The sequence below is a fragment of the Zingiber officinale genome, chromosome 5B (assembly GCF_018446385.1).
Source record: "Zingiber officinale cultivar Zhangliang chromosome 5B, Zo_v1.1, whole genome shotgun sequence".
NCBI lineage: Eukaryota > Viridiplantae > Streptophyta > Magnoliopsida > Zingiberales > Zingiberaceae > Zingiber > Zingiber officinale.
In genome coordinates this window covers 110,363,557-110,376,646 of record NC_055995.1, presented here as the reverse complement: position 1 = coordinate 110,376,646, position 13,090 = coordinate 110,363,557, and the positions used below count along the sequence as shown (strand labels likewise).

General features: G+C 35.1%; 1 protein-coding gene across 1 annotated transcript in view; it reads left to right on the top strand.

Annotated features, from left to right (window-relative positions):
• The window catches only part of LOC121985341 (2-oxoisovalerate dehydrogenase subunit beta 1, mitochondrial-like), a 39,190-nt gene that overhangs the window by 12,185 nt on the left and 13,915 nt on the right, over nucleotides 1–13,090 (top strand). Inside the window, exons 2-4 of the mRNA XM_042538728.1 lie at nucleotides 11,375–11,486; nucleotides 11,669–11,704; nucleotides 11,852–11,911. Of these exons, the coding sequence (XP_042394662.1) occupies nucleotides 11,375–11,486; nucleotides 11,669–11,704; nucleotides 11,852–11,911 (208 nt within the window). The remainder of the gene's footprint in view (nucleotides 1–11,374; nucleotides 11,487–11,668; nucleotides 11,705–11,851; nucleotides 11,912–13,090) is intronic.

Sequence of the window (13,090 nt, the reverse complement as noted above, 5' to 3'; positions counted from 1 at the left end):
ACACTACCATGGCGGACCAGCGGTGCTAACGAGTCCTGCTGCAGCGGCTGAATCGACCCAACCCATGGTGGTGGTGTGCGGAATCCGTATAATGGCGATGTGCTCAGCAGATAATGGGCGGACTATCGCGCGTGCGATCGTCTGAATGGTGCGTGACTAACTGAGAATATTCGACTAATCCGTATATATAAAAATGCATGGTCGAATCGAAACAATCGAAGGTATCTGGAAGGTATAAAACCTAGGTCTGAGCATGGTCGAGCGTGGCGTATCACTACCCTATGGCGTGTATAAGCGGGTAAAATATACGAGATCTGAAACCGATCAATCGATCGGCGTATGTAAGATTTGGGTAGTGATTAGCAAAACAGATAAGAAACTGATTAATGACGTATTGAATTTAATTACTAAGCGTATCGAATGACGTAAGTCGAAAGTACATACTCAAATGAAATGGTCGATCCGGTCCGAACACGGCGTCGAGATACTCGTCTCGTGTCGAAGTCCTGTATCCGACATAATGTCTAGTTTAGCTAATTCTATCATACAACAATTAGCCGAACTAAATTCTAATCCAATTAAATAATAAGTTCATCCTTAATTCCGATATCAACCCATAAACCTATTTCGTATCCATCATCATAATAATCCAATTCCAACCTAATTCAATGTATTTACCTATCTAACCATCCTCTACATCATGCATCAAATCCCTAAATCTTACCTCAATTCACAGTCAAAGCTGATTGCTACAGGATGAAGTAGCTGCTGGAAACCAAAAGCAATCCCACAACAAGTCCTACTTCATCTCACGATCAAAATTCCAACACCACAGTATCGACCCACAACTGTAATCCAAGCAGAAACGCACTGGCGAAGATGGGAAGAGGGAAAAAGGCCATGGCACTGTGGTGGTCGGCGATGAGGCTAGGGCATAAAGGAGGGGCCGGCGGTGTCGGGCAGTAGCGATGCCGCGTTGGAGAAGAAGAAATCGGCTTCCCTTGGCTCGTCGGCTGGCGAAGATGGATCGGCTCGGAGAAGAGGAGTGCGGCAACGCGATGAAGAGAAGACTAGGGCACAGGGACGGTGTGGAGAAGAAGAGAGGAGAAAGTGATCGGGAGAAGGAACTGCCTTGTGCAGTTCGGGCACGGCACGCGGGGGGGGGGGGGGGAATGGAGGAAAGGAAAAAAAAAAACAAATAGAAAAAGAAAAGAAAGTAAAATAAAAATCAACATTTCCTCACTTAAATCGGGGTAGCCCAAATAGGCTTTCCCGGACCCCGTTTTTTTTATCCCCGTGAACTTATCCGTACGAGCTCCGAAAAATTCCCGAAAAATTTCCAAAAATTCCGGAAAAATTCCCTTAATCATATTCGCCTATTTCCGGTATTTTACAGGTTTCTTTACCTTCGATAGTCAACCAAGAAGGAGAAAAGTTAAATGACTTTTTGGGAGTGATTCTCAAATGAATCATAGATCATGGAGTAGTAGGAGTCCAGGGACTATTGAATTTGTAAAAGGTTTGTGTTGGTGATTGTGGTAAGCTTGCTTTTATATATATATATATATATATATATATATATATATATTTCATTTTTGCTGTGGTAACTTTTGTTTCTTTGCTAAGTTGTAGCAAGAGTACTAGAATCATAAATTGTACGTATAATTGCAATTCATCCCCCTCTAGCATCCGACCATCTCATCCTTACTGTCCCAACAACATTGTGTTACTACTTAGGCGTCAACTTTGAGGCCTATAAAAAGGGAGTCATGTGTTAATCAATGATGGTCTAATTGGAGAGATTGAATAGATGATATGCAAATTCTTTTAATTCTTGCAAAACATAAAGCTTAAAAACAATACTTAAATACAATTGTGTACATGCATGATCAAGTGTGAAAAATAATAAGACCCATGCAAACAAGAAGATATAATGTGGTTTAGAGCAAAAAAAAAAAAAAAAAAAATAAGACCCACGCTAACAAGAAGATATAATGTGGTTTAGAGCAAAAAAAAAAAAAATAAGACCCACGCTAACAAGAAGATATAATGTGGTTTAGAGCAAAAAAAAAAAAAATAAGACCCACGCTAACAAGAAGATATAATGTGGTTTAGAGACCATGCTTATATGTCCATAACGGTTTAGAGCAAAAAAAAGTAAGACCCACACTAACAAGAAGATATAATGTGGTTTAGAGACCATGCTTATATGTCCATAACTTACAACACAGTTGATGTGTCACCCTCAAATCCTCTAAACTTTAGATGAGGTAATACAATAAGCTTTTACAATGAGTATGATATGAAGCTAGATTTTCTCACAACAATAGGCTACAAAAAATCAAGCGACTCTTCCTAGTCAAGTCAATGCTGTAAATACCCCGGGTGAGTTTTGACGTAATCAACTTGGTTAAGTTAGGTTCTGTTATATTTGATCCTTGTGTTTAAGTGTGCAGGAACTTAAGAGCACAAGAAGTCAAGTAGAAGACGTAGTGGACGAGAAAGATGACACGGGAAGCGAGTCGATGGGCTTGATGCATTCGAGGGATAAGAAGATGCGAAAGAGTACTGACGGACAAGAAGGACATGCGTAGCGCTTTCGAGAGACAAGAAGCCGGAGAGGAAGACTGTTCGAGGAAAGGCCAGAGTTGGGTTCGGGTCAGCTTAACTTTGGATGGCCAGAGAAATCATCCAAGCGACCAGAGCAGAAGCTGGACAAGTCAACACACTTGTCTAGGCGCCTAGACCAAGTCCAGGCACTCGGACTCTAGGCGCTTGGACCAGGTCTGGGCGCCTGGACCGCCTTGGGCAAGCATAGGCTCCCTTTCGGAGGTGTTGCAATGGGGATAAAGTTTGAGTCCACGTTAGCAACAGTCTAGGCGCTTCGACCGGTCCAGGCGCTCGGGTACCAGAAAAATGTTATTGTGGAATCGTTGAAGAGCCATTGCAAGCAGATATGATGCACTGCTGGGTGCTCGGACTTGCTCCAGTTGCCCGGAGCTGCTATGTCAGTCAACAGAAAAATTCGATCAGGAGGCTATAAATAGAGCCCTGATCCAAGGAGTTTAGCAAAACACACTGTATTCGAATTCTTTCTTTGTTTTTGTGCTTTCAACGACTGTAAGAGGTTACTCTGTCTACTTTCAATGAGAATGTTAGTGGAGCTTTTTTTATTGTCTTGGATTAACAACCATCCTGATTGTAACAAAGTAAAAACTCCTTGTCTCTTACTTTTATGCTTATGTTTATTATCTCTAATTAACAACATGTGATCATTGCTAAGCTGAAAAGCAATAGAATTTTTAAATTCTAACTTGCAGGTTATTCATCCCTCCCCTCTAGTCGGTCTCAGCGACCAACAATTGGTATCATAGCGAGGATGCTTCATAAGGATTAATCACCGTCTAAAACACAAATGGTCAGAGTGAGCATTCATCTACCAAAGTTCGAGGGGGACTTCGCCAACTTGAAATGAAAAATTGCGGTATTTTTTAAAACTGACTTTGATATTTTATTAACTATCAAGTATGGTTTTGTAACACCCATAGATCAGCACAGAGCTGAAAAGGAAGAACACTACTGGACCAAGAAGGAGCAAGTGGACGAAGTATAGTTTCATCTGCTCAGCGTTTTGCCGCCCCCAAGAAGTCAACCAGAGCGGAGCCTACAAGTCAGCCAAAGAACTCTGAGAGAAGTTCTTGGAGTTGCACGAAGGAACCTCGGAGGCTAAGCTAGTAAGAAGAGATCTACTTTGGAACCAACTCAGCAACCTCTGACTTGAAGAAGGGGAAACACTCGACTGCATGCCAAACTCAAAGAAGAGATCTACTTCTTGTGTCACCGGAGGCGTCGCTAGACTCCTCTGGTGCCGTCAGTGGTGTCCGCGTGCGTCGCGTCGGACGCGGGCGTGGGCGTTAGAGGCGACGTCGCTAGGTTTACTGTACAAAATTCATATTCTAATTAAATAAATTAAACAATTCTTAAGGAAGTGTGATATTTAAAAGAAACTTTCAATAATCCTAATTAAATTATCCCAATAAAATATAAAAAAATATTTATTTTTAAAAAAATTTAATTAATTTCATTAAATAATATTTTGAAATCGTTTATAATGTTTTAAATTTTATTTAAAAATTAAAAAATTCTGATTTTTAAAAAAAAAATTTATAAAAATTGTAATAAATTAAATCTATATTCTGATTTTTTAATTATTGTATTTTATTTTTACTATTTTAATGTTTAATTGATATTCTATTTTTTTCTTATTATTTTAAATATATTATTTAAATTATTAAATAAATAAATATTCAATTTATATAATTATTATATATAATATAGTATTTTGTATTAATTTATATAATTATGATTATTTAATTCGAATTATTGATAGATTAATCTTCTTAAAAAAAAATTATATTTAATTATTTTTCTAACAATATTAAGTTGTTTAATAATAGAGAACTTATATAAAATCAATATACAATTTATTTTTAAATTATAAACAATAAATATATTTATCTAATAATTACTATATATAAATAAAAAAATATCGAAACCATATCAGCACGACACGATATGATACCGAAACCGTATCGTTTCGATTTGTGACCGAAATCACTACACGGGTCGAGATTTTAAACCTTACATACAATTCAATTTATATAAGGTACAAATAAATATATAAATATAACTAACAAGATAATAATGATTCATCACCATATTAATACTAGAAAAGCAATATTATTACTTTTATCAAAAGTCTAAGGGCATCCATAATAGGGGATATTTGAAGAGGATGTTTCTCCAAATCCCAAATCTCTGCCGTTGGAAAAGGTGGAGATTAGGGATATTAGAAATCACCGGGCATTTAGCCAACTGATTTCTAGTTTTTTTAAAAAATAATAATAAAAAAGAGCTCTACAGTCCGTGCGTGCATGCAACACTGTTGCAGCTTTATCTTTAATATTTTTTTTTTTTTTTTAATTCAATGCATTTAAATTCAATTGAAAAATATAATTAATTTTATTTAAATGTAAAATTAAATATAAATTTATAAAATAACAGTTTGATCCATAAATATTGAAACATTTGATTATGAAATTTAAGATATTTGATTGTGAAATTTGAGATATGGGAAGTGAGATCTTTAATGGTGGGACCATAAATATTTGGCTGATGGAATATTTGATTGTGGAATTTAATATATTTGAAAAGTGGGATATTTGATTGATGATGTGGATGTGAGAACCACAAATATTTAGGAGAAATATTCGCTTGGATGCTCTAAATCTACACATGCACCATCAACTGCATTTATAATCCTCTAATCATTGGACTTAAAATCAACATTGCCTTCATTCTCCTTCGGTATATCTAAATCCTCATCAAGTTCTCCAATGGGGATGTTCCTTGCAATCCTCCTTGGTTGTAGCACTTCATCCACTCCTAAGGTTCACCACCATTCTCCAAGTAAGTTCCTAACCCAACTCGATCTCATCTTTATCACCACAATCAACAAACCAAGCTTCACTAGTTTGAGAGGATAGAAGCAAATCTCCATCTCTCTTTTACTCTTCATCATAAGATTGATGTTGAAAGATCATTCAATCTTGATACCTCGAGCTTATTTTCTTCTTAGTATATATCTAAACAATTAGAAAATTATTAAAAACTAATAAAAAAAAGATAGATAACATAATTTATGAATTATTATTTATCCTTTTAAATTGGTTCCAATTTCTTTCACACCTCGATGAACTACCTCTTAAAGAGAGAAATCTCATTGTCATTTTTTTATAAGTTTGGAGTGTTACCACCATAATTAGACCACCATCCAACTTAAAAAAGTAGGGGCAAATCAAAAAATAGGTAAAAGTGACATTCATGTTAGTGAATAAAAATAAAGGAAAGTATGATATGCATCCACCTTCTCATATGTCGTGGCCGTAATTTTCTTCCAAAGTTTCCATATTTACTCTTATACTTCAACAATTCATCATTAGAAATGGTGGATTGCATGTCCTTTCGATGGAAACAATTCTTTTAACACAATTCAAGAACTCATTGATAACATTGGTATCATTTTGTATGCTTGGATTTTTAAAGTATGAAACCAGATTCAATAAGTGACATAATGCAAAGGACTATCAAGTCTACTCTCAGACTTTCCATCAATAATCTTCAAAATAGGGTGAGATTTTCTTTTCTTTTGAAAGTCGTTCTAATCTCTTCCTTGGATTGTTTAAGTGCACCCAATCAAAAGGTTTATTTGTCATTGCGTAAAATTTTCACTAAAGGGGTGAAAACATTGAAAGCCAAAGAAACATCATTCCAAAAAGAGATACTTGTTATCAATTTCGCCGCTTTCCCCTTCACGCTACTTAATTTTCTTTTGCTCCACTCCTCGGATGGTCTCAATTGATCTTTCTTGCCTTTGTGACTTTCCAAGGTCAAAAACGAAGTAGCAAATCTAGTCATCCCAGGACTCACAATATCTCTCTTGGTATATTTTCTTATAATAACTAAAATTCTATGATGTGCATAGATGAATATTGTTAGGGTCTTTACTTTCTCAAACATTCCGCTAAACTTGGGTAGTTTTTCAATTGCTTCAAGAATGAGGTTGATTGTATTAGTCTCATAAGAGGTCCAAAATTTTGAGGTTGTGTAACCTTCAACAATTCCATTGTCGCTGTATTGTTTGTCGCATTGTCCGTTACTACTTGAACAACATATTGAGGGTCAATTTCATTAATGTTTTTTTCCATAAACTTGAAGATGTAAAGCATCGGTGTGTGCCTCCATAGATTCTTCAATATAACCAAGGAATAAAGTACCTAGTTTGCAATTAACATATAAATTCATAATGTTTCTCCTCTTGCGATCTGCCCATGCATCGGTCATAATTGAACATCCATTTTTCACCCACTCTTCATGCATTTTTAGAGATAATTTAATCCTCTCAACTTTTTGCTTCAAAAGTGACTCTCTTAGAAGATATTGACTTGGAAGTTTGTAGCCCAGACCGAATTGGCCTCTACAAATTATTTAAAACATTGATTGTCAATTGCATGAAAAAGAATCCCTGTCACATAAATTCATCGTGTAAAGTACTTATGCACATCGTTTGTAAACTTTAACTTCAATGTATCATTTATGTTTTGTTGTCTTGTTTTTGTTGGATCGATTGCGGATGTCTACTTATCAATAGGCCTGAGGTGCTTTAACTTCTTTTTAGAAGAATCTTCCTTCCTCTACATCAACATCTATATGTACTTCTGAGCTCTCCTCTTCTAGTTCTTCCACCCTTTCTCGCTTCTGATTGCTATTATTTTCAAGATAAGCTTTTACTTTAATTTTTTATTTTCATCGGATGTTTTAGGACATGCTTTAACTTGTCCTACAATACCTGCAATATGATGCTTCATCCGATAAACTCCTTCCTTAATAAGTCTCTTACACAATTTGCGTGTGATCTAATCTTTTTCTTCTTTACAATACAACATTTTATAATCCTAAATAATATCACTAGACTTTCGTTTCAATTCCACCTCCATCTCATTTTAGGCCATTAATATTCAATAATTAAATCAAAGATCAAAAATACAAGAACTTACTAGAATACATAAAAGCTAACCTTGTGTGTTGGTGGCAGTAGTAGGCGACAGTGGTGCGGCAATGGTGGGGACGGTCCCAAGTAGAAGGAGGTGGGTTGTGGGTGACTTATGAGGGTTGGTGAAGTTATTTATGTTTTGAAAGAGAGAGAGTGTATTAATATATCTAGCATTTTTTAAATTTTGTTGACTTTGATTGTCTCACCTACTGCCTCAACCACCTCACCCACTGCCTCGCCCATCACCTCACCCACCTCATAAGCCTCACCTCATCTTTGATCGCCTAAAGCACCGCCTAAGGTAAAGGCGGTGCGGTTGATGCCCGCCTTCCACCTAAGTGGTTGCCTTGGCCACTATTTAAAATACTGTGCATAAGTTATGGTATCAATTTATAAAAAGGGTTAAGATTCTATGTAGTGGATAAGTTTTGAGTTAATATAATTTTTAATTTTCAATGTAGTATCAGTGCGATGAATTTTATTATAACCCACCTGTGTATTTGCAATGTTCCCATAAATTCCATTATTTGGTAGACCTCCTCTCCTAGGGTATCTATTTCATCACATAAAAAGATAGCCTGCTTAGTATCAAAATCATTTTTCAGAATTTTTGATGTGAATGTGGATTTCTGCTATATTAGGTTTAGATTCCTTTGTTGTATTGCTTCTCCTTCCGCTGATAAAATAGATCATTTTTCCTATACTAGTTGATTCTTGGCATCGTTTTGAATCTCAGGATGCAAAAACTCAACCCCTATTTATTCTTTAGATATATTAATTAATTTGCCTATGATCTTCTTTTCCAACTTACCCTCGTTTTCATTTTCCATCATTCTTAAGCTTTAGTATCGCCCTCATCTACGAATCATTCCCACTCCAAAACTTGGTTTGGTTCCTTGCATCTTTTTTAGTCATCACTTTTTCTTACATCCTTTTTAGTTTTATTATGGTCTCCTTTTCTCCCATTATTACACATTGTTTCCTCCATCACATCCTTTGCACATTTAATATCATATGTTTTGTTCCACCACCATTATTAATTCCTTATTCTCATCCATTCTTGGATCCTAACCCCTCACCGTTTTGAGTTTACTTCTTCCAGCCTTCACTGTTTTTTTTTTTCTTCTCTGTTTTCTAAAAAATTAGAATATTTGTCATATTCCTTTCACTAACTTTTATAGTTGGATTCCTTTCTCTAGTATTCATTGTTGGCAGTTTATGTTTGTTACTTGACCTTCATTGCTGATTTGTTCCTACTTCCTTTCATTGGCCTTCATAGTTGGATTCCTTTTATCAACCTTTATAATTGATTTTTTTCTTGTTGCTCTGCCTTTCTTGTTGTTTTTTTTTTCTGTTTCCATATACCAACCTTCATACTGGGATTCCTTTTACCAACCTTTATAGCTTGATTTTTCATGTTGCTGGGCTGTCATCATTGATTGACTTTTTTTTTTGGCAAGTGTTGGCTTATTAAAATGTCAAAAGTTGCAAAACTACAACTACAACATAGTCAAAAGGTCGAGAGGCAAAGATCTCTTATTAGTAGCCTTGACAAAGCTTCACATACTTGTTCATTGGTGTACTCAAGACAAGGATTCAGGGAAGATGATTGGACATGCTAAAGAACAGGATGGGCTCTGCTGCCTTGAAACATCTTGTTATTCCCTAACTCAGAAAGGATACAAGTGTTCCATAAAAAAATTTCTGTGTGACTTTACTTCAATGAACAAGTGCCTACTGGATAATGAAATGGAGTTTTTGCTCGACCTATCATTCTTCCAATATCTAAGTTAATATCTAAGTCTATGCCAAACCTTGTGTCAATTTGTATCAGCTTTTATATCTGAACCAGTGCATGAAAATTCTAACTCTGTCATTGAGAATGTGAGACTTAACAAGGCGTACTTGAGGACGAAGATGATTGTCATAAAACTAATACATGTCGAAGAATCTAACCCAAATCTTAAGAATGAGTTCGATGCATTGTTTAAAATTTCAACCCATATTGGTTTTGATTTATGAGAACAATACTATTTTGGTACCGTATTGTGTCGTGTCGTTTCAATATTTTTTGAATATAAAATTTATTAACTAAAAATTAAAATTTTTAACTTAAATATTAAAAAATTAAAAATAAAAAAAATATTTTTTAAATAAAGAAAAAAATGTTGGATGATGACGTGACTCCAACCTGGTAGCGACTTCTACAGGCTTGTGGGGCCACGTCGATTCCGCGGCAACCTCTGCGACCTATCGAGGTGTCTTCACGAGTGTACGGGCGGAACAACAAATTTCACCCGACATGGTAAAAAATTTTAAACCATGGTTCGATGTCATTAATGCATTTTTTCACGGAGAACTAAAGGAATAAATTTATATATGGAAATAATTTTAATGCTTATATTGTATGCAAATTGAAGAAAGCCTTGTATATGGACTTAAGCAACCACGAGGCATTTATGAGAGTTGTGACTGTCATGTGATATAGACAAAGCTAAGGGGATCACACATTGTTTGTTAAACATTTTTTTTCAAGGGAGTTTCAATGCTCTGACAAAATGATGATAAGGAGTGACAATTTCTAAGTCAGTGTTTAGCGAAGGAGTTTAAAACCAAAGTATAAGGTTGAAATACTTTGTTGGGATTGAGGTGGCTTACTCTAAGAAAGACATTTTTCTCTCCCAACATAAATATGTTAATAGTTTTCCCAAGCAAGTAGGTACTCTAATAGACTAAATCTCAAAGTTGAAATAGCTGAGGAAGATGCCGCAGTTGATAAGAAAATGTATCAACGTTTGGGAGGAAAACTTATTTATCTATCTATCTCATACATGGCTAGACATAATATATGTAGTTAGTGTGATTAATCAATTTATGTATAACACAAAAGAATCAGCAAGTGGCTCACCGAGGATTATAATATATATCAAAGAAACACTAGCAATGGCTTTTCTGTTTAAAATAAATGGAGGTTTGGTGATAGAGGCATATACAAATGCTGATTATGTAGGTTGACCACTGGATGTTGAGACTTTATTGCGATAATAAGTTTGAAAGTAGCATAGCTCACAATGCGGTACAACATGATCGAACAAAATATATTGAAATTGACACACACTTCATCAAAGAGAAATTAGAGAGCAAGTTGATCTATACCCTGCACATATCTATCATGAACAACTTGGAAATATATTTACTAAAAGTTAAGTATTTCAATGTTAAAAGTATTGTATGCAAGATGAAAATAATAAATATCATTCATCAGTTTTAGGGGGAGGGGGAGTGTGCAAAAACCTGATTTTGTAACCATATGTATTCCTAAATATGTTAGGTTGAAAATATTTACAAAAGGGTAGTTAGTTTTCACAAAAGGTTGGATAGGTTTTTAGAAAAGTCTCTTAAAGAATTTATTGAGATAATTAGTTTTTTGTGCATTAGAAAAGTATGTGCTTGTATGAAGAATAAGTTGTGTTATCAATGTATAAAAAGTGGTCAGTATCCAATCCATGTATTAAATATCTTTTGAGTAAATAGAATTTTCAATTTCCAACAACTTGACTACTAAAAGTCCTACTACTCACATATAATGTTCTTGTATCTTAGGAACTTTCTATTGCTTGAAATAGTTCTTTCTCCTATGTGCTTATGAACTGGTCAAATTGTATGAAAAGATTTCTTCTATGTCGATACTTGTCCTTATGCTTTTTGCAACTATTTATTTAACTTTGATTTTTTTTTAATGCTAAACGGTCTTCTTTGCAGTTCTTATGTTTTTGGAGAAGATGTTCGCTTTGGCGGTGTCTTCCGATGTACAACCGGATTGACAGATAAGTTTGGCCGAGATAGAGTTTTTAATACTCCCCTATGTGAGCAGGTATTACATGATATTTTGTGTGAGATATTTTTTTGAACATAGTTAGATGCCATGAGTAATGTCATAGGACTTATGTTAGATAAAAATGGTTTATGATTAAATTTTTGGAAATATACCATGAAGTATATTAAACTTTCTTTGTTTATGCTTGATTCCCCCTGTTTTGGCTTCCATGTTCACAGGGTATTATTGGGTTTGCAATTGGCCTTGCAGCAATGGTATGGTAACCTTGGGTGCTATATTCATTTAGAGATTTTACTAGTCTTGGATTTGATTTCTATTTCCTTCTTTCGTAGATGTCAATGTATATATAGTTCTCCGTTTTTTGACTTGGCATGATTTCTCTCATTCTCAATGTTTGACAGGGGAATCGAGCTATTGCTGAAATCCAGTTTGCAGATTACATTTATCCAGCGTTTGATCAGGCATATCTTTATTTGTTTAAATATTTATTGATCTAAGAAGTTTTTTATATATAGTTTAGAAGATATAGTGGAAAGATTGAAGTTTGTGATAGTTCTTATGAATAGGTAACTTTTTAGTGTGGGTGATAGCTAGATCAAAATTGTTTTTGATATTTAACTCTCTAGGTGAATAGTCCTTTTCTCTGTAAAATCACTGAATTAATAAGTTTATGGACAAAACATCCCAATGTCAAAAACATTTCCGCAGTCTCACAAAATATCCCAATATACATTTTGACATTCCATTCAGTATATATATGCATTACACGTGATCATAATTGAAACCATCCACCACTCTCACTATTTTGACACAATTACCACCACTAACAACCACCACTACTCACACTAATTAGACATAACTACCATCACTAACTGTCACTTCTTACATAATTAACTATCCTACAAATTACTATTATTATTGCTGATAACTAATAGTATTTTTCAGCCACTTCCATCCACCATACAATCCACTACTTAATACTCTCGTTTCCCTTACCGGCATCACCACTTGTCATGCCCTTTATACGTTTGGATTACCATGTTACCGGGTGTGTTCACATTAGCTTCTGCTATATCACTGCTTCTCCCTTGGATTTGCGCTTATTGTCAAGTGTGAAATTTGGGGAATCATTCTCCTGACATGGCGTACAAGGATATTTCAGTGTTATAGAGTAGATTGGGTGGTGAATCTTCTTCCTCTTCTATGCCATACAACCAAAATAGTTTTTTTCTATGATGGCTATAGCAGCGTAGGGCTTGTCACAATTGAAGCACAAACCCTTCAGTTGATGTTCCAAACATGTTAGGTTTTTGATGGTGGATGGTTAGCGGTTGGTTCTTGAGTTTATAAGTGTTATACCTTAGTTTTACATGTAAACTAAACTAGGTATGATATTATCTTTTTTGAATATCAATGTGGCTTGATTCTGAAAATTTTAATGTATAATAAAAAGTTCACGATGCAGTAAGTTTTCCCTAAAGTATTTTTGGCTCGAATTGAGTTCTTTTCCAAGGCCAACTGAGTTAGTTTGAGGTGAACCAGGTGGCCTGTCTTTTTGAAGCAAAAAGGACTTGGTTCAGTTGAGGGATTTATTAAGAACCTCTTTTCCTCAACTGTTTGCTAGATCCCCCTCATGATTT